At 39.2% G+C, this 24,097-nt stretch overlaps 2 protein-coding genes across 2 annotated transcripts; one reads left to right on the top strand and one right to left on the bottom strand.

The window, feature by feature from the left end:
• Window positions 1–2,375: 2,375 nt before the first annotated feature.
• Window positions 2,376–8,529, top strand: ptgesl (prostaglandin E synthase 2-like). Its single transcript, XM_049579443.1, has 7 exons — window positions 2,376–2,689; window positions 4,688–4,876; window positions 5,408–5,463; window positions 6,342–6,494; window positions 6,704–6,904; window positions 7,055–7,172; window positions 7,277–8,529. Exons 1-7 carry the CDS (start codon window positions 2,393–2,395, stop codon window positions 7,403–7,405), a joined length of 1,143 nt encoding a protein of 380 aa, XP_049435400.1. The 5' UTR covers window positions 2,376–2,392; the 3' UTR covers window positions 7,406–8,529.
• A 1,600-nt stretch (window positions 8,530–10,129) lies between these two features.
• On the bottom strand, window positions 10,130–23,065 carry gle1 (GLE1 RNA export mediator). Its single transcript, XM_049579398.1, has 15 exons — window positions 22,883–23,065; window positions 20,352–20,594; window positions 19,669–19,827; window positions 19,041–19,189; window positions 18,487–18,547; window positions 17,596–17,847; window positions 17,257–17,479; window positions 15,613–15,725; window positions 15,166–15,378; window positions 14,799–14,989; window positions 14,581–14,710; window positions 14,396–14,500; window positions 13,606–13,688; window positions 13,431–13,494; window positions 10,130–11,217 (listed from the first exon to the last, which is right to left on the bottom strand). Exons 1-15 carry the CDS (start codon window positions 22,979–22,981, stop codon window positions 11,149–11,151), a joined length of 2,154 nt encoding a protein of 717 aa, XP_049435355.1. The 5' UTR covers window positions 22,982–23,065; the 3' UTR covers window positions 10,130–11,148.
• Window positions 23,066–24,097: the final 1,032 nt, after the last annotated feature.

Below are 24,097 nucleotides of genomic sequence, written 5' to 3'. Positions count from 1 at the left end.
GCGACACTGACGCTCTTGAACACACCATTCACGTGTTCATTTTTAATACACACTTTTAATCTTTAAAAATAATAAAGAAGAATAAGATAAGAGTGCAAATACATAAAAAATGATAAAAGTGCATATTTTCATTACATAAAAACCCCAAGTAAAATAGATACATTAAAAAAGCCTAAGATAAATACATAAAAATACATACTTTTAAGTCTAGAAAAATAATAAAATAAAGATAAAATGCAAATAATAAATAAAAATAACAAAAAAACAACATACTTTTAGGTCTGAAGAAATATTAAAATAAAGATACAATCCAAATAATAAATACAAATAATAAAAATACATACTTTTAAGTCTAAAAAAATAATAGAAATAAAGATAAAATGCAAATAATAAATAATATTAATAAAAATACATACTTTTAAGTCTAAAAAAATAAAATAAAGATAAAATGCAAATAATTAATAATATCAATAAAAAATACATACTTTAAGTCTAAAAAAATGAAATAAAGAGAAAATGCAAATAATAAATAAAAATATTAAAAATACATACTTTTAAGTCCAAAAAAATAAAGATAAAATGCCAATAATTAATAAAATCAATAAAAATACATACTTTTAAGTCTAAAAAAATAATGAAATAAAGATAAAATGCAAATAATAAATAATATTAATAAAAATACATACTTTTAAGTTTAAAAAAATAAAATAAAGAGAAAATGCAAATAATAAATAATAATACATACTTTTATTACATACTTTTAATTACATAAGAAATAGATTATTTTAATAATACATGCAAATCAAAACTAAATACAAAAACCAAAACTACTAAAATACTTTTGATTATATAAAAAAATAAACAATAAATTAATAAACATAAAATAAATGAACATACATACTTTCAATTATATATAGAAATATATTCAAAAGTTACTTGGATAATTAGATTAAAAAAAATGATAAACTACAGTAAGATAAAATGCAAATAGATAAAAATAATAAAAATACATACTTTTTATACATAAAAAATCAGATAAGTGAGATAAATTAAAAAATAAATATATAAAATACATTCTTATATATAGAACAAAAACTAAATACTAAAAACAAATACTTTTAATTATGTAAAAATATAAACGATAAATACATGAATAAATAAAAATGAATAAATATACATACTCTCTAAAATATAATAAAAACTAAAAACAAAAAATGTAAAGTTTAAAAAATGCAATTAAGTTTAAAAAATAGTTTTTGGAATAAAATAGAATAAAGTAAATGAAATAAAAAAATAAATACATACTTATTATTATATACAAAAACTCAGAAGTAAACATGAAAAATATATACTTTAAAAATATGAAATATAGACATAAATAAGTTAATAAAATCGAAAATAAATAAATTAAAAAAATGTAAAAATACATACTTCAATTATAAATATAATATATAAATAATATATAAATAAATAAATAAATAAAAATAAATAAATAGGGAAATAAAATAATAAAAATATATACTTTTAATAATATAAGAGTGAAATAAAATAGAATAAGAAAATAAATAAATAGAAATAATTAGAAAATACAGACTTTTTATATTAAAAATAAAATACATTAAAAAAAATCAATAAATAAAAAGTAAAAATAGAAAATATATACTTTCAATCTAAACAAGCCCCTTCAAGCCAACTGGCATGATCACAAAAACACACTTTCACACATGCACACACTATTATTATTATTACTATTATTCTTATTCTTATTAATAATCTTGACCTTCATGCCAAATTTCAGCCTCCTAGCCAAAAAACTGTGGCCACCAAAGTGTGGGAACATTTTTGCCCCCAAAAAAGACTGACTAACCAACAGTGAGCTATAGAGCTGCCAGTCACTGCTAAAAATCCTGAAATAAAATGAAATACATAAGTAAAATATAAAAATAATATATAATAATTGTAGCTAACAATGCCTGCAAACACTGTCATGAGACATGTAAGTAAAACAGACGTTTGTTTAACAAGAGATAATATCATTCAAACTTGGCAAAATTATAATCCCAACATGTTAAATACATGCTAAAGGACCCTCTGTTTTCTATCCCCGAAAAAGTGACATGGCTTTGATGTTTTGCGCAGTAGACCTCGTCATATGTGCCACTCTGATGTATAAAGTCCTTGTAGTCTCTTGCACTGAAGCACTTACCAGGTGATGTGAGTTAGATTTGTAAGGGTTCAGGATTTAGGCCTCAAGGGGGGACGTTGGGCCCCAGATTTTGCACGGCCCTGGAGCCTGTCTGCCTGCACACAGCCTGACAGGCCTGACCCAGGGCAACAAAGCCCGCTAATCTCCTCCCTCGCAGTGCACCCTGGGACTTTATGTAAAAGCAGCATGGCGGCCGCCTGCACCAGAGCCCTGTGTAAGGTCGGTTGGAGTATCTTGGAGTCTCCGGCCGCCCGTCGGCCCGGTACCGTCTCCTACCTGCTGGGGAATGTGAGCGCACGCGGGTCCAGGAGGGCGTACGGTACCGGCGGGACCGGGTACCGCTCCAAGCTGCTGTCCTCCCTGCGGACAGGAGGAGGAAGCCGCAGGGTGCTGGGCTGTGCCGTCCTGCTCGGTGGAGGTCTGGGTTTGTACCACACTGTGAAGTTCAGGCTCCAGCAGCACCTGGCCGAGGAGGAGACCAAGGTGAGTCCGCTCACCTGAGCCGCTGAGCGGTCACAGTGTCCGCCGGTGTCCCGCTGATCTCCGGTGGCTGTTTTCCTTTGTTACCTAACTTCATGTGTGCAGACAGGGTCACCTGAATACAACACACTATCACAGTACCTGAGTATTTCCATTTTACTTTATACTTATACTCCATTACATCTCTGAGAAATATTGTGCTTTTACTCCATTACATTTTGACAGCATAAGTTACTTGACAGATTCAATTTTTAAATAATGCAAAATATAAATTAACTCATAAATTGTTATAAATAATTACAGATTACTGCACCTCCACCTTTATCAGCTGCAACATTAAAGTGATGAACACGTTAATGCATCAATAATCAATCCTCTTATGTTAGTATTTTCTCTGGTGATAATTAATATTGCTGCTAACTTTTTCTGCTTCCACTCAAGTAAAACATTTGAACAGGGGCGTCGTCATGGGGAGCGGGGGGGGGGGGGGGGGGACTGATTACTCAGGGCCCCAGTGGGATAGGGGCCCTTGAAATGTCTGGTTTTGTTTGCAGCCTTTTTATTTCTAATTCATTTGTGCCATAACTAAAGTAAAACTGGCTGTATGGATCAGTTTAAAGAGAACTTTTTATAGAAAAATAGTGGAAGCTCTCTGAGAACCTTCTCACCCCTTAAAGGCACCAAATGATTTAGTCCACACTTGGATTCATCCTTAAACACAGCCAGAGCAGAATGAGTAGCCCTTTTACACAGAGATCACACTATAGTGCCGCTACAAAATCCCTTTACCCTGCTTCCTTTGCAGTTTTAGACAGAACCAAACGGACACTGCATTGCATCCTGTGAAAAATTATAGACGGCATCCCGACTTCGCTGAATCAAAAGAGGCATGACAAGTGTGACATGTAACATACGTGTCTACAGTGCTTTATAGACAGTCACATGACAATTACAATCATTTACCATCTCTGTTATATGGTGACTGAGCTCCTGGACCTCACTGTTTTCCCAGTTTGCAGACATTATCGGCCGCTGTTCTTCTTTAAGTTAGCCGCTAACTGCTAACAGCTACTTTTTAAATCTCCGGAAATGTATCTCACTCAAAACATCACACCCATGCTGCCTATGATCCCGTCCTACTGGCTGTCCTGTTTATACAGACATCGTTTCAGCAGTAACTACTGCATAACGTTGCCATATTTCCGCCTTGAACAGGTAGTGTAAAAGGGGCTAGTGACTGCTTTCCCCAAGAAAGGGAAGTCGAGGTTCCAGGGGAAAAGGGCAAAGTGACTTGACAAAAAAAAAACCCAGAGTGACATGGATCCATGGATCAAGAGAGGAATGTCATGGGGCCCACAGAGAGTGTTGCATTGGGCCCAGAATTTGGCACTACGCCACCAAACCGGTAACCTGATTTAAAGCGGTAAAAACACTGAATAAAACAGTCTCACGTTACAAATCAGTATTTGTCCGTTTGGCAAGTTGGAGACAGGCCATTACCCCAGCACCTGCTAATGTAAGGTCACCCTTTTTTCTCTGGTAACTTAAGATTTAGATGTTTAACAGGAGCCGAATTATCCACAGAAGTCTCTTCCTCTCTAAAACAAACAGACCATGTGATTTAAATCAGTAAAAACACAGAATAAAGCAGTTTCACGTTAAAGAAATAGATGTCATTTCCAATGCTTTGGAGGCAGCCAACTACGGTGGCCAACATGAAAACACAAATGTCCCTATCTAAAGCCAGTGTTTGGTTTGTCCTTTCTGGGCTTCTATAGAAACATGCCAGTGCAACATGGCAATCTGCCTAGATGAGGACCTGCTCCTTATAAATGTCTCAATTTATGGTAACGAAAACACAACAGTTCTTATTTTCAGGTGATTATACACTAAAGAAAACATACTTATTATATTACATTCCATCTCTGCTAATACATCCCCTTACATCCACACACTGGACCTTTAATGTTGGATCGTCTCTCCTCTGCCGTCTCGTTCCAGGCCCCAGAAGGAGGTCTGAAGTTGACTCTGTACCAGTACAAGACCTGCCCGTTCTGCAGCAAGGTGCGAGCCTTCCTGGACTACCATGGGCTGCCGTACGAGATCGTGGAGGTGAACCCGGTGATGAGGCAGGAGATCAAGTGGTCCACCTACAGAAAAGTGCCCATCCTGATGGTGAATGAAGACGTGGTAAGACACCTGATACCTGCCATCATGTTCCCCCTCTACTGGAGTCTCTTCACCTCAGATAAAGTTTAAAAATGTTACTGTAATTCTACTATTGCTGACACTAAAGTCACCTCACACTGACACAGAGGAACTAGCTGAAACTAACACCAGCTTTCGTGTGGTTAAAACTAGGGCTGCGTGATATGTGGAAAAAAATCATATTGTGATTATTTTGAGAGATACTGCGAGTGCTATGAGTCATGATTTTAGTGGGAATGTTTTGCATTTTCTCTGAAAAGAAATATAATCTCACAATATTTCATTTATAACAGTGTGTTGTGACATGTTCAATCAAAAATTGTGGTATTGTGCAGCCCTAACTGAGATAAAAACCTTTTCTCCACCTCCTTAACTCGGAGGTTTGATGAGGATTTTTTTCCATTGTAATTTAGAAATTATTCTCTTTATTTAATTTTTTTCTCCATAAATGTGCAGTTAACCTCAGAGAAACCCTTCATGTCTTTTTCTTTTCTCTCTTTTGTTATTCTACAGCAACTGAACGACTCGTCTGTCATCATCAGCTCCATCAAGACTTATTTAATCAACAAGTAAGTTGTAGCTTCGGTCACGTGGTATGAAAGTATGTTTTCCCTGGGTTATTATAATGTGACCAGTAAAAGGTAAGGTTACCGTATTTGCCATGCAATCGTTTTTCAGTTTTGGTTTGACTTAGTTTTTTCAAGATATATCTCTCTGAGATTTTGTGCCTCCACTGCTGTACACTGGAGATGATTATAATTTAGTTTCTAGAGCTGAAAGGATTGAAATAAAATATTAAAACACTGTTAAAAAATAAGTCTTTCCATTTGAAAAAGAATGTCTCAGGTGTTGTGGATAACCCTCAGACTTCACTGTTAACAGCAGAGATGCAACAAAGAAAATTAAACCGCAACTATTTTATAATTAATGAATCAATTAATCATCTTTTAAGCACAAACGCCGAAGGTGAACTGGAGAGAATTCCCGCACACTGTCCTTTTAAGAGCAATAAACCTTATTTAATTACGTTTTAGATCCTCAGACCTTCATCACCACTCATCATCATTACCCGATAAAGGTCTGAGGATCTAAATGTTGTGCATTTTAATTAAGGTTATAAAGTAATAGGACAGTGTGTGGGAATTCTCTTCTCCTCACCTATGGACATTTTCCTCCTGCACACTTGTCTACACGTTTTGCAGGTGTGCATGAGCCTGGACTCTTGGCTGGACAAAACAAGACATTTGAAGACGTCACCTTGGACTAAAAATAATCAGCAGGATAATTGATAATGAAAACAGTTGTTTCTGTCATAAATTTCCCAGGCAAATAACACCAAAGCTATCATGCATGTCTATAAGGCACTGGACATAGAAGAGAACACTGTATAGTTCGTTATTTGGGTGAACTGACCCTTTAAATGTGAGCTTTTTTTTTCCTCATCCAGGGAGAAGAGCATGACTGACATCATCCGCTGCTACCCTGAGATGAAGGCGACGAACGACAGAGGGAAGCAGGTGACGGAGTACGCCAACAAGTACTGGCTGATGCTGAGCGAGGACGAGACCGCGGCGTTGTACCCTGAGAAGGGGATACAGAAGTAAGTCCAGACCTGCGGCTCACACACAAACTACTGTCAGTCAGTCGCTACAGGAAACAGCCTGGAACTGTCAGTTACTCTTATTTTGAAAGGGTGTCTGTCAACCAATGGCTGTGTGTAGAAAAGTACACTCTTCACTATTTAAATGATTTGAAGGTCATTTGTGTTTTTACTGTGATGTAAATTGTACGTTGTGTTTTTTCTCTCAGAGAGGAGATGAAGTGGCGTCAGTGGGCCGACGACTGGCTCGTGCATCTTATATCCCCCAACGTGTACCGGACAACCGGCGAGGCCCTGGCATCCTTTGACTACATCGTGCGCGAGGGCAAGTTTGGTAGTTTCGAAGGCTTCTTTGCCAAATATGTCGGCGCTGTGGCCATGTTCATCATCTCCAAAAGGCTGAAGAGTCGGTGAGTTACACAGGAAGTTGTCTCACAGCGAGTGTGAAGAACTGTGTCTGTGTCCCTTGTGTCGTGGAAATGTTTCTGGTAGTTGGGACTTGTAGTTTTTTTATGTTGAACCTCAAAGTATTGATTCTTTCCTTTGTTTTTATACAACAGACACAACCTGCAGGACGACGTCAGGCAGGATCTCTACAAGGCCGTCAACGAGTGGGTGGCAGCCATCGGCAAGAAGAGGAAGTTCATGGGTGGAGATCATCCCAACCTGGCAGACCTGGTGAGGGAACATATCTGCCTCTGTCTCTCCTGACATGTTTGATGATCCTCTGACTTCATGACGGAACAGGTTTAAAACTAATCGCTGTTTCCCTCCGTCTGCAGGCGGTGTTTGGCGTCCTCAGAGTGATGGAGGGCCTGCAGGCGTTTGACGACATGATGGCGAACACCAAGGTCAAACACTGGTACAGACGGATGGAGAGGGCGTCGCTCAACCACGAGGGTCGTGAATGAGGCCGAACAGTTGAAGGAAGGAGACCGCAGAACACCGAGCGCTTCCAGCCTCAAAAGGACTGAACAGTAAACTGTCGACACAGAAAGACGGCGTCCGGCATCAGGAAGCAAGAAGTCCTGCTTCTATTGTGGAAACGGTTCGATGACGGTTGCTGCTGCCCTGATTGATTTCCTGATGAATTTAAACCTGTTAGCTGCAGACGTTTGTGTAGATAAAATACTGAAAATACTGTCGCCAGATATTTAATTTGACCATTTAATGACCTGCTTCTGCGGAGGACACGTCAGACCTGCTGCTCATCTTAAGCACGTTTTACTGACCTCTACTGGTTAACTGTGGGAACTGCAATAATTCAAACACATTTAACCCAAAGTTTAGTCACATTTTTATAATAGAAACAAAATAAATGAGTCAGCATCTCTGACGCAGCAGTTCTGTCAGTTTACTGCATATATGTTTGCTTTATTTTTTTGTTGTGGAGGAGGTGAAAATGTCACGTATTGTCCCTTTAATAACTGACAGGGTTTCCATGCAGATCTGGAAAAGTCTGGAGAATGATTTTACACATTTCCAGGCTACACGGAAATAATTTTGAATAATTTTTCAGTCCTCACCACCACAACAAATTAAAAAAAATAAAATAATAACAATAGTAAAGAGATAAGCTTCAATTGGAGGTCACGTACACATTACTTAGTTTTGAGTGATTGAAAATGTTTATTTTTATCCATTTGACTCAGATTCACTCAGCTGTCATGTAATTTCAAATAAGCATGTTCAGATAATTGCCGCTTTATCTGGGGAAAAATGTGTTATTTTGATTTTCTTCTCGGTTCAGTCGTTTCTTTGTAAACTCTCTACACATCAGGTTATCTCTATTTGTTTCAGACGGTTGTTTCTCTGTGTAAGTGACGCAGGATCAGTGAGGCAGCGAGGACTCAATGAGCTCATCGGCTGGTTTTCTCTTTGGGGGTGAAATAAAATAAGATGTAAGAAGAGCTGGTGAGCTGCCAGTTTGAATGTACTTAATATGCAAACTGCAGATCAATCCTAAATTAAGTGTATTAAAACAACTTAATGTGCATAGTTGTAAAAAGGTAAAAATAAAAAAAGGAAACCTGGAGTTGTGTGTTTGATTTGACTCGTGCAGGATGACATCTAGTCAGGTCGTGAATTTTTTTCTTTCAATCATGTTTTCACATCAGATGTAACAAATGATGTGAATGTTATCAGAGTGCTACAACAGAAACCCCACTAATAAATCAACTCGTTCCTGAACTGATCTTCTAACCATCTTTTACTCTTACACTAATCAGAAACAGGTTTGACCACGTACAAGGAATTTGACTTGGTAATTTGGTGCTTAACAGTCACAATGAACTCAGTAAGAGATGAAGACACCAGTGCTGCAAGTTAAGACCTTTTAAAGTGGAAATTTACACAAAAAAAGTGTAAAATCTGTCAGAAAAAAAATAACGTTTTGATAATAAAATGTGCAAAATATTGACTTATGTGCGAAAGCAAAAATAGTTAATGTAATGCCGTTAGTGTGAAGCAGTTGGGATGAGAGTCAGCACCTCCAAATCATCTGAGGTCATGGTTCTCTGCCAGAAAAAGGTGGATTGCCCCCTCTGGGTCGGGAGAGAGTTACTGCCTCAAGTGAAGGAGTTCAAGTATCTCAGGGTCTTGTTCACGAGTGAGGGTAGAATGGAGCATGAGATGATCAGTGGTCTGGCGCAGCATCTGCAGTGATGCTTGCGCTGTGCTGGACTGTGGTGGTGAAGAGGGAGCTGAGCCGGAAGGTGAAGCTTTCGATTTACTGGTCCATCTACGTCCCAACCCTCACATATGGTCATGAGCTCTGGGTGGTGACTGAAAGAATGAGATCAAGCGGCCGAAATGAGTTTCCTCCATGGGGTGTCTGGGCTCAGCCTTAGAGATAGAGGGAGGAGCTGGGACATTCGGAGGGAGCTCGGAGTAGACCCACTGCTCCTTCGCATTGAAAGGGGTCAGCTGAGATGGTTCGGGCATCTGATCAGGATCCTCCTGGGCGCCTCCTGTTAGAGGTGTTCTGGGCACGAGGGATTATACATCTCATCTGGTCTGGGAACGCCTTGGGGTCCCCCAGGAGGAGCTGGAAAGTGTTGCTGGGAAGAGGGACGTCTGGGGTGCTTTGTTCAGCCTGCTGCCCCTGCAACCTGGCCTCGGATAAGCGGATGAAAATGGATGAATGGATGAAGTGGAGTAGAGGTATAGAGTACTGTAAAATTTAAATTCTCCAGTAAAGGACAAGTACCTCAAAATTGTGTCTGCGTATAGTACATAAAATTGTGTTGTTCTTCATCAAATAACCACAGACTCTCAAACACAAATAAGACTTGGGAGCAGGTCATAATCCAGGAGTTAAATACTCATCAGTTTCTGGGTCTCTGTGCAAATGACGCTGTCGTCCAAGAGCGCCGTCTGTAGGCAACATGGAGGCAACAAACGGGTTACTCGAGCCATGAGGAGGCAAATCACAGAGCAACGTGATGTCTTCCAAACGTCATTTTGTCTGAAACACAACTGCCAAAAACCTGAAGATGTCAGCTTAAAAAGACAAAGAAAAGCAGCAAATCCTCACATTTAGAAGCTTGAACCAGAGACTGTTTAAAGTTTCCGACAACCCAGCTGAAGTAGAATTGACTATTTTTAAAAAGAGATAAAAATCAAATGACAAAATCTTCCAGTAAACTGCTGATGAGGTTTAATTCCACACATTTGGTTTACAGATGGAGACATTTCTGCACAACATGTGAAAATTACAATCATTCTGATAAAACATCTGCATCACAAGAGTCCACATTCAGACGACTTCTCTGCTCCTCTACCATGACTTTCATTTTTGTTTCACTTGAAAGCACTGAGTCATCTTTAGATTTCCTCTTTCAGCATGACCATCAACTCTGCTGTATTCTGAAAACACTGACTAACACACGTCAGCAGTTTTAAATTGATATACGTCCTAATTTTGGCATGACTTCATTCACAACTATTAAAGACAGCTCATCAGCTCACGAAGCTTCAATCCACACGGTGGATTCATTAAAAATAAATAGCAAAAACGTTCAAATCATTCAACACAATTCGGATTTGAACAGCGAGTGTTGAAATAAAAACACTAACAGTAGTGACCAGATTTAGTGAGAAAACAAAACCGCTTGTTTCCTCCAACAAACCAACAGAAACAGCTTCAACATCAGGATGTTTAACACTTTTCTTCTGGAGGATTCAGAGTGTTTAGAGCAACATAATTACTACATGTCGTTTTTAAAGAATGAGCAGATCTGGCTTTGTTTTGTTGCAACACATAAATCATCAAGTACATCTTAAAGCTGTAAGAAGCAGAAAACCATCATTGGAGCAGATGTTGGTGTAGAAGTGCTTCCTGTCTCGCCATTAGCCGTTTGAAACTTCATCCAAAGCTGGTGAATCAATTTGGAATATACCGTGTAGTTGAGCGTGGCCTCCACTGTGTCTTTACTTATCAAACACCTCATGATATTTTCTCTGAGACGTCCAGTAAATGACACAAATTTAATGAGCTCCAGCAGCTTCTACTTTTCCTCCTTGTTTACTGCCTGAAGCTGCCTCCCAGTCCCCAGCGTCAGACCACATGTCCCTCACTCCCTCTGCCTCATTCAGTCCTGAACGGCGTCATGCAGCAACATCCAACATGGCGGCTCCTCTTCCTCCTCGTCTATCATGAGTTCCAGAACATGGAGCTCAGCTGGCCTTTGGGTGGACGGATCTGCCGGCTCTGCAGCGACGTCTACGCAAGGGAGGAAAAGTGGAGTTTATTCACAAGAAACAAAAACAAGATTTTGACATCGCACAAAAAAAATTAAACATACTTTAAAGGTATTTGTGCTCTGTGCTCCTGTTATTTAAGTATTTCTTTTTCTTATTCTACCTTTTTCTTGTTTCTATTGAAGTCCTATTTCTATGTTGTCTGTGTGTGTAGCATGGAGGGAGCTGCATTTCATTGTGTATTCCTGTGGTGTATGCTGACAAAAAAGCTGACGTAACATACAATCAGATACAGAAACATCCTGTTGTCAACTCTACTCCTATATTCTCACATTTGTCATATAAAACTCTGCATTTCCTCTCTTTACTCTGTAAGTGCATGTCACCAAGACATTTTTTAAGTTATGAACTGGGCTGAATTGTTTGACACTCAGACTGATCGTGATCCCTGACACATCAGGGCAACGGTCGGCTGTTGGCCAATGTTGAGCTGTCGCTAAGTGTCTGTTGCGCTATAGTTTTCACAGTGTGTTCGGCCCTTATCAGCTGTTTTTCAGCGTCAGCTGGCGGAGCCCGTCGGTGAGATCGATCACCCTGACCGGCAGATCAGCTCAGTGAACGAGAAGAGAAACAGAAGTGAGGACAGCAAACAACTCAAGTCAAAAGGGCATGAGTTAAAAACAAACTTGTTTTATGAGGTAAGATTTTTTTGTTTTAGCCGCTGGCTCACCCCAAACTCCTCTGTGTGAACTGTGTAACTGCTCAGATCAGGAAAGCCACCCTGATCACAGAGGACCCTTCTCACCCCCTCTACCAATCCTTCAGTTACCGCCATCAGGCAGACACTACAAAGTCCCACTGGCCCAGAAAAACATCTACAAGAAATGTTTCATTCCCTCTGCAATAACCACTCTGAACAATCTAAAACAGACACTGCACTTTGACCTGCTGTTGTAACTGTTCTTTTTATACATTTGTTTTAAATGTGTGTTCAATATTAATCATGTGGATTGAACCTTGTCAAAGGAGAATCTCTGTCACTGGTGGGACAGTAACTAAAAGTCTAACTACCTATGTATCTAAGCAGAAACGCTACGCAACTGTTGGGGTTATTGTTCACTCGTGCACGGCACATATCATTTGTTCTTTCAACATCAAGTTGTCTTGTTCATGTGCTTATTAGCGTCCTGAATCCGTGCTGACGGTCATTTGGTTCCTCTTTTTGAATGACTAATAAAGGCCACTGCCGCCTGCTGGCACTGAGCGCTATTTACTTCTCACCCAGGTGCAGAACGTACATGCTAGCTGCCGTTGGCTGCAGTCTTTGTGGTGCAAAGTGCAACTTTTTGGCCGAGACACAGACGTCAGACTTTGTCATCACTAGTTCTTTGATGCTGGTTTGGCTAAGTAAATAATAAATCCATCTGTTGGACCATCAGATGACTTTCTGGAAGGTCCAAAATCCTGATCTGCAGTTTAAACAATTCTGTGATCACATCAAAAGATCCTTCATAAACTGTAGTGATCTTGTTTTAATATTAATGATGTAAAATTTTACATGTGTCTAAAAAAGTGCTGTGAAATAAATAAAACTAAACTTTGCTGCAAAAACAGACAGAACATACTTTTCTTCTTGCTTTCTGTTCACAGTAAACAACTTATTTTCTTTTCCCTTTTGCCAACATTTTTGAAGACGTAGCCGTCACGTTTGAACAAAACCAGTATAGTTTTGGCAGTGCAGATTATTAACAAACTTTATTAATGCAGCACTTTGCAAAACAATGTTTTCACATGCTTGAACCAGGACTGAAACATTTCAGAACTGCAATAAGACAAATAAAAATAATAGAAAAACTTATTATTATTACTGTTTTACTTTTAAATATTTAAGTTGATTTGCCTTTATTATGTTTATATACATAACTTTTTTTCTACACTACATTTGTGTGTATCAGTGCACAGGTGTATTTTTCCCTTTTCTTTCTTTTAAATCTTTTCTCGTTATCTTATATTTTGCATTTGCACTGTAAACTGAGCATCTCTCAATCTTTATGGAACAAAGTGCCCGATATTATAAGATACAAACAATAATAATAAAACAGAAACAACATGTTGGAAATAAAACGTTGTGCTACACTTAGTGAAAGGTTTTAAGAATAGATTACAGGCTGATTAACGAGTGTAGCGTGCAGCATCTGCCCAGTTCATAGCTAACATTAGCAGTGGGTAACGTACCTCTAGAAACTGTTTGAGTCTGATGACTGAGCCCATCTGTCCACTGCTGGTCACCGCTTCAATTCTGGAGACATCAAAAAGACACGTACAACACATCAGACAGAAGAAACTTGTGGCGACAGCTGCTGATAAAATATTTCACTCCATGATTTAAATGTTTAAAGAGAGCGTGTACCTGGGGAAGTATTCCTCTTTCAGCAGCAGGATGAGTTTCCAGAACTGGCCCTGATACTGCTTCATCAAAGCATTACCACAGACCTGAACAAAAACACAAACATCAGCACAGAAGTTTAGATTTTTAACCATAGACAGTACAAAATAATGGACATAGCCAACGTTTGTGGACTCCCGTCTTGAAGCCTCCAGTTTGGCATTCTGGCCATTATTGCCTTCAATTTTTGGAGCCAGAAGTGACCATATTTGGGCGAAAGGCAGAAGCTAACTCTAACTCAAGCTGCTGGTTGGTTAGCATGGTGCATTTACAGCTATGGTTAGCTGTGATAAAAACCGACCTTTCGTGCATCAATTATGACTCAGTCAAGAATTTCTTTTCTAAGTGTTTTTAATTCTCTTCATTTTTTGAGTACACACTTTTCAAAGAGGTTTTTTTTGGTTTTTTTTTATATTTAATTTGATTTTTTTTGCATTTTATTTTTTTAAACTGAAGAAAATAACCCAGTGACAAAATGTTTATACTATGTGACACCATAAAAGTATTTCTTACGCTATAGAAGCAGTGTGTTCACATATTTTAACATTCTAATACTGCTCATTCAAATTCATAAAAACCCACTTTTCAAAAATGAGAAATGCACACATTACCCCTCGACCAACAGACGAGGCCTTCATCTGCATATTTAAATAAGAAATCAAAGTATAATTTAGCTGAATAACCTCTGTGCTCTGTTGGGATCTTGTGTATAGGAACAGCTATATTGATGTTTAAAAAAGCAGTGTGCACTCACCTCGAGAAAGTCGAACAGCAGCGTCGCCGTGATGTCAGCCAGAGGCTCCATATTCAGCATCTGAGCCAGCCAACGCCAGCCTTGGTTCAGTCCGTGAGGAGCAGACTGGAACACATCAAGGAAAGAGTGAGAATCAAAAAATCAATCAAATCAATGTTTTTAAAGGGAGGTGAAACAGTTCTTACCCCGTGCTTGGAGCCGTAGGGCCACCTCAGCTGGATCACGGCTGCGTAGAGACGGATCATCCCAGACATCCTCTTTAGGAAACTATCCTGACCTTCGACCCCTGCGTCATCCACACGGTAACCAAGAATCCTGGAGAAGTGAGGATTATTGTTGTGATTAAACAAATGTAATGATGGAGTAAAAAATGAGTGCAGCAACACGTGTCTGTCTCCCTGACCTCTGGTATTCCTCCACAGGTGTGCCGTCCTTCATCGGAGGGTAATGTGGGACTGCGTACGGACATTTCTTGTGCAGGTGGGCGAGGATGAGGTCGCCCACTCGAGGGTGCAGCTCCCAGACGCCCGAGGCCACCACAGCGATGGGGAAAGCAGCTTCATGGTGAGACGCCACCTCCTCCTCTCCTTGTTTCTATAGGGAGGAAAAATCCAATTCCACGGGAGTTTTACTGTCATTTAATTTGTTGTAGATTTGGTTTATTTGTATGGTTTATTTATTTGTTGATTCTGGTGTTGCAACATACATTTTCCCACCTTTTTGTGACGAGTGTTTCAGAGATATTTATATAACATGTCAATCAGACTCACCACAAACTTCTCAGCCAGTTTGTAGCTGACAAATTCCAGGCCCTGAGGATGCTGGGAGGTGGAGACAGACCTCCCCCCCGACACCACCGCTCGTCCCGACAGTAGCTTGTCGATCTTGTCAAAGATTTCCCGGAGCTGCGATCCGGAGTCGCTGGCGATTTGACTGACAGGGATGGTGGCTGCTTTCTGGAGCTCCAGCTTCAGCTTCTTTGTCTTTGAGGAGAAATGAAACCATCTGTACAGAGTTCTGCTCACGAGTTAAACGTTAATCATTGCACATTTTTGCTTGCCACTACAGCGCTTAATTATATGGCTTGTTGAAATTCAATACTTTTAGGGTCCTCCGGCCACGGCTGTAGCCAGCGCAAAGGCATAAGAACTTAAGGTTATGGATATAAAGTTCTCTATAAATATAAGATTATTATCATTATTGAAGCACAACCTGACCTGGACGTCTTTTGAGGTGTTGAGCTGGTTGAAGGACTGAGCGGACTGAGCAGCCAACTCCTGCAGCTCCTTGTACCATTTCAGAGTGCTGTCTTCAGCGCTGTTCTGCAGCCCTGTTGGAGAACAACATCCATCAGTGGGAGCAGAGGTATTCAGATACTTTACTTACATAAAAGCACTAATACAACACTGTGAAAATATTTCACTACAAATAAAAGACCCGCTTACTTCAGTAAAGGTTTGCAATTATTATCAGTAAAATGTACGTTAAGTATGCAGAGTAAAAGTATTGATTGTGCAGTAAAATGTTCCCTGCTGTCAGTGTTTTATTCCATCTTGTGTTTTTGGATTAATATTCCTGCTGCATTAATGCGTATGTGTCATTTTCCTGAGATCGTCATATGTTTGAAGCGTGGCTGTCCTGTGAGAACGATGCATCTCTAAGTCAGAAAAACAGTCTTGTTTATTTTCCAGCTGATCCAAGATGGTTTTTAAAGAGTTTAAGTAGCTTAAGAAGTACGAGAATTTTCTCAACACATAAAGGAACACTTCATCCTTCAGGCCCCGGTCACACAGAGAGCATTTCAGTATCTAGTTCATGACATGTTGAGGCAGAGGGTGCTGTCTGTAGCTCTGGTTGAGGGTGAGAGGCTGTCAGCAGATAAACAGAGATCTGTGTGGGTACATGAGACCCTAAAAAAGAGGCTGGATCATGGGGAGTACCACCAGTTGGTCCAGGAGCTTCTCCTCCATGGTGGACATTTCCAGGCATATTTTAGGATGACTCAGAGGCAGTTTGACAACCTGCTGTCTATCATCAGGCCGTATAGCTCTGGGTATCCAGCAACCACTACCACCAGTTTCTCCTCCATTGTTTACCAACTGTAAACTTGTTGTTGTGACCAACACAGAAGGCCCGCCTCTCAAATCATCCGATTGGACAATGGGAAAAAAGATGTGGAAAATAGAGATGATGTGGGGCGCTTTTCCGCTCTGAGTTGGAAGTTTTTTCACCTCAAGAAGTTCAGAGCGCTCCGGCAAAAACGCCAGGCACCAAGAGTGCAGAAACACAAGGCGCCTAGCAGTGCAAAAACAGCGAGCAAAAATTTTCATTCTCATTAAAAACAAATCACAAAAAGACGCTTCCAGCTGCTAAAACACTTTCTGTGTGATCGGGACCTCAGTTTATCACAAACACTCAACATGAACACAACTGGAGACACATGATTTTCACTGGAGAGGAAGGGAATTAAAAATTGTAATCCGAAAAGTAACTAAAGCTGACAGACAAATGTAGAGCAGTGAAAAGTAAAATATTTACCTCTGAGATGTTGTGGAGTATGAAGCTTCATCATATGGAAATACTTCAGTAAAGTACAAGTACTTTGAATTACACTACTTATAACCATCAAATGCTCTTAAAGCTCTCAGGGTATTCTGTATCCGTGGGTTACAGATTGAAAAACATCAGCTAGAATCAAATGTATACAGTCACTTCTTGCTGCGCTGTGAGGGTTTAAAGTCTCATTCTTAATCATTCTTTAAAGCTTCTCTAAACAACATACAGTATCTTAAGGACAGGTCAGATCACTACACGTGATGAGGGAGTGGTCACTACTGCAGTGATGAACCCGATGCGCTCACCTTTCCTCTTTGCCTTCTCTTTGGCCGACTCCGCCGCCTTCTTCTGCGCTTCCTGCTGCGCCTGCAGCTCCGCCTGCTTCCTGCGCTGCTCCTCCTCCTCATGCTCCTTCTTCTTCTTCTCTTGAGCCTTGGCCAACTCCTCCTGCATCTGCCGGATCAGAGCCCTCATCTCGTGGAGGGCTCGCTCAGCCACGGTCATGTCATCCACACTGGGAAACTCTCCCTGGAAAGACACAGTAGCTCTTACACACAACTACGTCTGTCCCAACTTTCTTCCTCTTAATGTACAAAGGAGCCATGATCCAAACCTGAATTTTACAAATCAGGATTTAAACTGACCTCTGCCGTCTTCCGCACCACCTCTGACAGCTGCGAGCACAGCTGGTTCCCGCGGGTGCAGTAGGAGTTGAGGCTGGCCGGTGGGAGATCAGTTTTGGTGGACGGCTCCAGCAGCTGGTTGAGCTGCAGGATCTCCTCCTGGATGGTGTTGAGGTTACGCAGTCGCTCCCTGCCCTCCGCCTGCCGCTGACGCTCGAGCTCCGCCTCCCGCATGCGCTGCTGCTCCGCCTCCCTCAGTCGCAGGTTGAGGATCTGACGGCGAGAATAGAAAATGAGTTTATACTGTACAAAACAAACACGGCTGCTGACACACGATGTGAGTTCAGGTGTATCACATCATCACAAAACAGTGAGGACATTAATTAATGAAGTGTCTCAGAATCAGTCATGAAACTGTGCCACAAGTGAAACTATGTCATGAAGCACTCGTAACTCAGAGTAGGACTTTAGTTTAATAATTTAATAGCTCGTAAATCGTATTGATATCTTCCAGTGAGCTATATGGATTAACAGCGTGTCTGCAGGTATCAGACGCTTTTCAAGATAAACTTTTTCTAGTTTCAAAGCTGCATTTTCCCCGGAAAAATAAGCTTGTGAGGACTTCAATTATGCAGTGAAATCATGAGCTCTCTCTGGCATTAGTTTATTAAAAAATATATATTTGATTTTTGCCAAAGCTGCATCTTTTAATAAGCTAATTGGCATCAGTTAATATGAAATGTCTGTGTCTGACCTTCATGTCCTGGCATATCAAGAGTCTCCTGCATAGCAGCACAAAGAGGTGTTCTACCTAAGTTAATTAAATTGAGACAATGCTTTGACCTCTAGATGTAAAATACATCTCTCTGAAATTTTTAATCCAGTTAGGGTTGATTTTTCTTCAACTCTTACCTTCATTCTGTGTCGCTGCTCCTCCTTCAGCTTCTCCTGACGCCCGATGCTTTCTTTAGTTCTACAAAAAGTAAAAACCAGACCAGGTTTGATGGCACGTTTTGGAAACAACATTAAGACTCTGCATCCTTGACAGCAGCTCTTAGAGTGTTTTCACACCTGAACTTTTAGTCCTGTTAAATCAGACTCAGGCTCAATATGAGCTCCCTTGTCCTGTTCAGTCGTCTGAAGGCAGCACATCTTCCTTAAAGTGCATTCAGCATTCTGCTGGTTCAGTTTTGCCTGTTATATCGCCCCGATAATTATCACAGCTATGAGCAAATGCCAAGGAAGGACCTTCTTCCTGTATTTACATTCTTACTCCTGCCCGTGACACATCTGACCAATAGCTGGAGTGAAACCTCTCACTTGATTTGTAGTGATGCATTTTGTTTCACATGTATTTTTCTCTGTGTGAAAAGAAACTCAGCTGAAGGGGGACAAGCTCCAAGTTTACAAACTCATCAGCTGATTTGAACCAGAGCAAACAAACTACAGATGTAAACCGCCCTTACTCTCTGTCCATCATGTCCCTCATGGTCTGGAACTCCTGCCTCTGCTTCAGCTCCATGAACTCCTCAAAACGTTTCAGCTGCTCTGACTCGGAGCTCGCCACCGCCGCCACCAGCTTCTCCTGCATCTCCTGCCGCAGTTTGAGCGCCACCTGGGCAGACAGATTTCAGATAGTTGTCAGGTGAGACAGCAGAGCACACACAGTAAACAGGTTACATCCAGAGAAAGAAAACAGAATTGAATTGAATTTTGTCAGATTTCTTAAAAGGTCTTTTTTTTGCGACCAAAAGTCCAAAAGAGAAAAGTAATAAATTTACTTTACTATTAAAAAAACAGGAAAAGCTGCAAAATGTTTGGTGTTTTTGCTTTTAATCACTGATCAATACAAACATATTCTTAATTAGTTTTCTGTTGATTGACAAATTAATTAATCAAACACTGAATGATCTAACCAATGCAGTTTTTTTCACAAGATGATGTTCTGTCCAAAAATTTCTTTATGCTCCTGCTCTTGATCAAAACACACCGTGTCTATTTCACATTAAACATTTAAACATTTTCTTGCCACACAGCCGTTAAACTTGGCCTCATGAGACTTCACGTAGGATAATAAGAATCTCTGTGTCTGACCTTGGCCTTTTCTCGTTGTTGCTCCTCAAACTTGAGAATGCGGCCTGCCGTCTCCATGGCTTTGGGCGACAGCAGGGAAATGGCAGGTAGTGATGTAGGACTAGAAACTTCGCTGACATCTGCCTCTGGATCTTCATCCTTCGCCTCATCACTAACAGCCTGCAGCACGTGACGAAGAGATAGGAGTCAGAAATTCACAGTCACAGGAAGACATACATAGTGAGTTACTGTTTTTATCTTACAGGGAAGAAAATACAACATCCAGCCTCACGGAAAAGTTAAAATACCTCCTTGGAAAAAAACAGTAATCTGCAGGTTTTCAGAGTCAATAGTGAAACTTTTACAATCTTGCAAATGAATTAAATTCAAGAAAAGGTTACTGCAAAACAAAAATTCTCAATTCTTTTAAAACCTCTGAGGAACGCCCATCCTTACAAAATGATAACAACTTGTTTTGATGACTTTCTGAAACCAATACAGTACACAAAATAGCTTTTGCCACTGGGTTGTTTCAAATATATAGTATATTACAAATACCAGTAAGCTCCAAAAAACCTTCACAAATCACACAAAAGTTATTACAATTATTTCTTCTTTGACCCCCCAGAAAACACTGCACTTTCTCCCCCATAAAAAAAAAAAAAAAAAGAAAATACATAATGTATTCTGGACGAGAGACTTGCCTGCTCACGCTCAACCTTTAAAGACGGGGCTGCAGAAAGTGTGGCGTGCCTTGTGGTGAGGTCGGGGATGGATCCTGTGGAGGAGACCGAGGCTGAGATCTCCTCAGAGAGGCCCGGGCTGGAGTCTCTGGAGCTGGAGCTCAGAAAGGAGGAGTTCTGCAGGGGCAAGGAGCCGAGACGCTCCAGTATGACCCCAGAGTGCGAGGACAGGATGACGGCCTCTTTGCAACCTGCCAGAATGTGCTGCAAGAACACAGATACGTAAAACCACAGGTTTGCTTCATTCATGGAGTGTTTTCTGGTTTAAATGTACCAAAGGGCTTTTAGGTTTTAACATGGGATGAGTACACACTAAACTCCATTGATTTTATCACATCACACACATTTCAACCTCACACAGGTTTACAGATATAGTCTTGAATACATAAACACTACAAAAAGTTAAAAGGTCTTTTTAAAGACTTAATTATTGGTCTGTCATGTGTTTACAGTTATTGTTTATCCGTGCTGTGTTGTAAGCTGAATTACCTCACAGTGTTGTATGACAGGGAAGAGTCCGGACACATGATCATTATTGAACAATGGTGCAACTCGGCTTTAAATATGTTTGGTCATTTTACTTTGGGCCTCCTGCACGCTCCTCGGTGGATAGACTGAGGGAAATTGGACTAACTTCAAAATTTTGCAATTATCATCACTTTGTTTCTTCTAAAATGTGTCTGTTTTCCAGAGAAGATGACTGAATAAAATATTTAAATATTAACTATGCACATTTTTATATTTATTTAGGATAAATTAATTATTATATTAATTGCATAATAAAAATAATGTTTATTCTTATCAAGAAATTAGTAAGTAATTGGCTAATCGGATGAAGAATCGCTAATTTAATTGGGAAATAAACTGTTGCAGCACTACTGACAAGATTTAAATTGTGACTTGTCGGCCCACAGTGTCAGCCAATATTCCCTGATCCTATTCCATCAGTGTTAACTCTGGACAAACCCTCTCTTTCTATTTTGAATTTTGAAGATGAGCTTTGTTAAATCGTCATGTTGCCTGTTAATTCCAGCTTGTTATCGGCATTATTGTTCACTTGACACTGAAACACGAACCTACTCCTGTTTAAATCTGCAAACATTTTGAGCTTAAGCTTCGAGTTTGTTTAACCAACGACTCCTCATTTTCACTCCTGCACATATTCAGATGTTGAAGGGATCTTTGTCTGTTTTTGCTCTTTCAGTTGTCAGTCTAGCTGAACCAATGTTTGACGTTTTGTTTTCCATGTACAGAACAGGGGCTGGACATTCACCAGTTGCTCACAGGGATTACTGTTTACTTTTTCTACTTTGTATAATTCATTTGTTCACTTATTTAAATACAAATAAAATAGCAGGACAAGTTGATTAAGATATATATGTAATATTAATATTTAGATTTATTTTTTAGTAAGGCTAAGACAACTGGTAATATATATCTTACGTGCAGACTGGTTATTTTTGGAAGTCATGATTAATTGGTAATTTATATTATATATAAAGATAGATATATTGTAATTAATATTATATACATATACATGGGTTATTTTTGTGTGACAAAGTTAACTGGTGATAGGAGTTGTATATTTAGAAAAATTTTAGGTTTAGGTTTATCTACATAAGTTTCATTTCACTCGATGGCTGATGGAGAAGGCGTGGGATTTAATAAGTTTATACTTCCTCCCACTCCTTTTTGGATGTGTAAATCAAGGTGACAATTGCTTTTACATTATGCTTTTCATTATTTGTAAATATTACTTTCTTTCTGTCTGCTTGTTTCTATGTTCATGTCTTTTTTTTTTACATGTTCAAAATGAATATCATATATCAAAACAAACCATTTATACAAAACAATAATAAAAATAAAAAAAAAAACATTCGTAAAGAGGACTTTCTACAACCAAAAGCGAGGAAATACCATATCAAGTTTTAGTGGCAGGAGACTACAAACTTTCAAACAATAGAGTATATTTTGACACAAAGAGACATAAGTTACACTATTGATGAATAAAACATTGACAGTTAGAGGAGGAAGAGTACAACATGCACATTTAAATGAAGTATAAAGTAGCATAACATGGAAGTACTCAAGTACAACAAAGCACCTAAAAATTGAACAAGTAGATTAAGCAAATACACTTCACGAAAATGCACCACTGTGTTTATTTAACGATGTATCTTGTGTTAAACTCTTCGGCTTGAAAACAAGAATTAAAATAGAATTCTGTGGGTTAGTGTGCGATCACATAATCATTAAGTTAGATAAACGTTAGCTAATTGAAGACAGTGCTAACACCTGCTTCTTATTTGTCCTAATGATGATTTAGAAAACTGAAGCACTTAATTTCCCTCATTACAGATCGTCCTGTGGTAATTTTACAGAGTGAATTCCTTAAGTTATGTAGCTAAACAAGCGGAGACATCTTGGCCCGGCTAACACAAACTAGCCCTTAGCTAGTTAGCTTGGTGTCTGAGTTAGCAAAGTTAGCTCACCTCGCCTCTTTCCGACCAGAACGGGTCGTATAAGATTTTTCCCTTCGGTGAATTTTTTAAGGCCTCTAAAGTTTCCCATCGTAGATTTTCAGCAGGCATCACGACAGGACGATAAAGAAAACTAAAACTAAAAACTACCGACAGCGTCGGACAAACAAGATTTGAACCGGAGGATGGAGTTACATAAATCACAATCCGACGAGAAACAGCCCGCTCTGTTTCCGGATGGGCCAAAGCCTGTTTTTATAATAATTATTATTATTATTGTATGTGTGTATTATCATTATTATTATTATTATTATTATTATTATTATTATTATTATTATTGTTATTATTATTATCATTTAGTTGCTCTTTAAGGTGAAGTAGTAGTATTTTCTCAAGTGAATGCATTAGGGACTGTTCCTTACTTATGAGGGGGAACGGGGGTGTTGCAAATCATATTTTTTTTTAAGCACTGGGCAGGGACTTATATTTTTATTTTGGCTTAGGGGAGGGACATACATCTTTACATGGCTGTATTTTGTATTCATCTTACTTCTGACTTTTACAACATGCCTTCCAGATGTGCGTGCTTCGTATTTTGTGATATTTAAAGACAACAAGTCATGTTTTATTTAAAATATCTAGAATTACACCACTTATCATAGATGGAAACAGTAAAAGCAGAAATTATCATTGGATTTTTACATTTTCAGTAGACCTCAGACATGTCGTGCGATGAAGGTCTCCATCAAAAAAACATGACCATATCTGCTTTTGCAACGATTTGTTTTTGTTAACAGGTGTGGGAGCAGTTCTAAAAAATGTGTCCGGTTTTCATTCATGCATTTGAAAATTTTATTTTAAATAAGGTGCATAGGATATAGGGAATATAAGAAATAGCTAACATGCTAAGGCGAGGAAAAAATAGCTAACAGTAAGGTGAAAAATATAAGAAATAGCTAACTAGCTAAGGTGCAAAAAAAACCTAGCTAACAGTAAGGTGCAAAATATAGATAAAAGCTAACTAGCTGAAGCACAAAAAAACCCTAACTCATAGTAAGGTGAAAAATATAAGAAATTGCTAACTAGCTAAAGTGCAAAAAAACTAGCTAACAGTAAGGTGCAAAATATAGATAAAAGCTAACTAGCTGAAGCACAAAAAAACCTCACTCATAGTAAGGTGAAAAATATAAGAAATAGCTAACTAGCTAAGGTGCAAAAAAAACTAAC

The sequence above is a fragment of the Epinephelus fuscoguttatus genome, linkage group LG6 (assembly GCF_011397635.1).
Source record: "Epinephelus fuscoguttatus linkage group LG6, E.fuscoguttatus.final_Chr_v1".
In the NCBI taxonomy this organism is placed as follows: domain Eukaryota; kingdom Metazoa; phylum Chordata; class Actinopteri; order Perciformes; family Serranidae; genus Epinephelus; species Epinephelus fuscoguttatus.
Note: the sequence above shows the minus strand (reverse complement) of the source record. Positions and strands in the feature narration are given on the sequence as shown.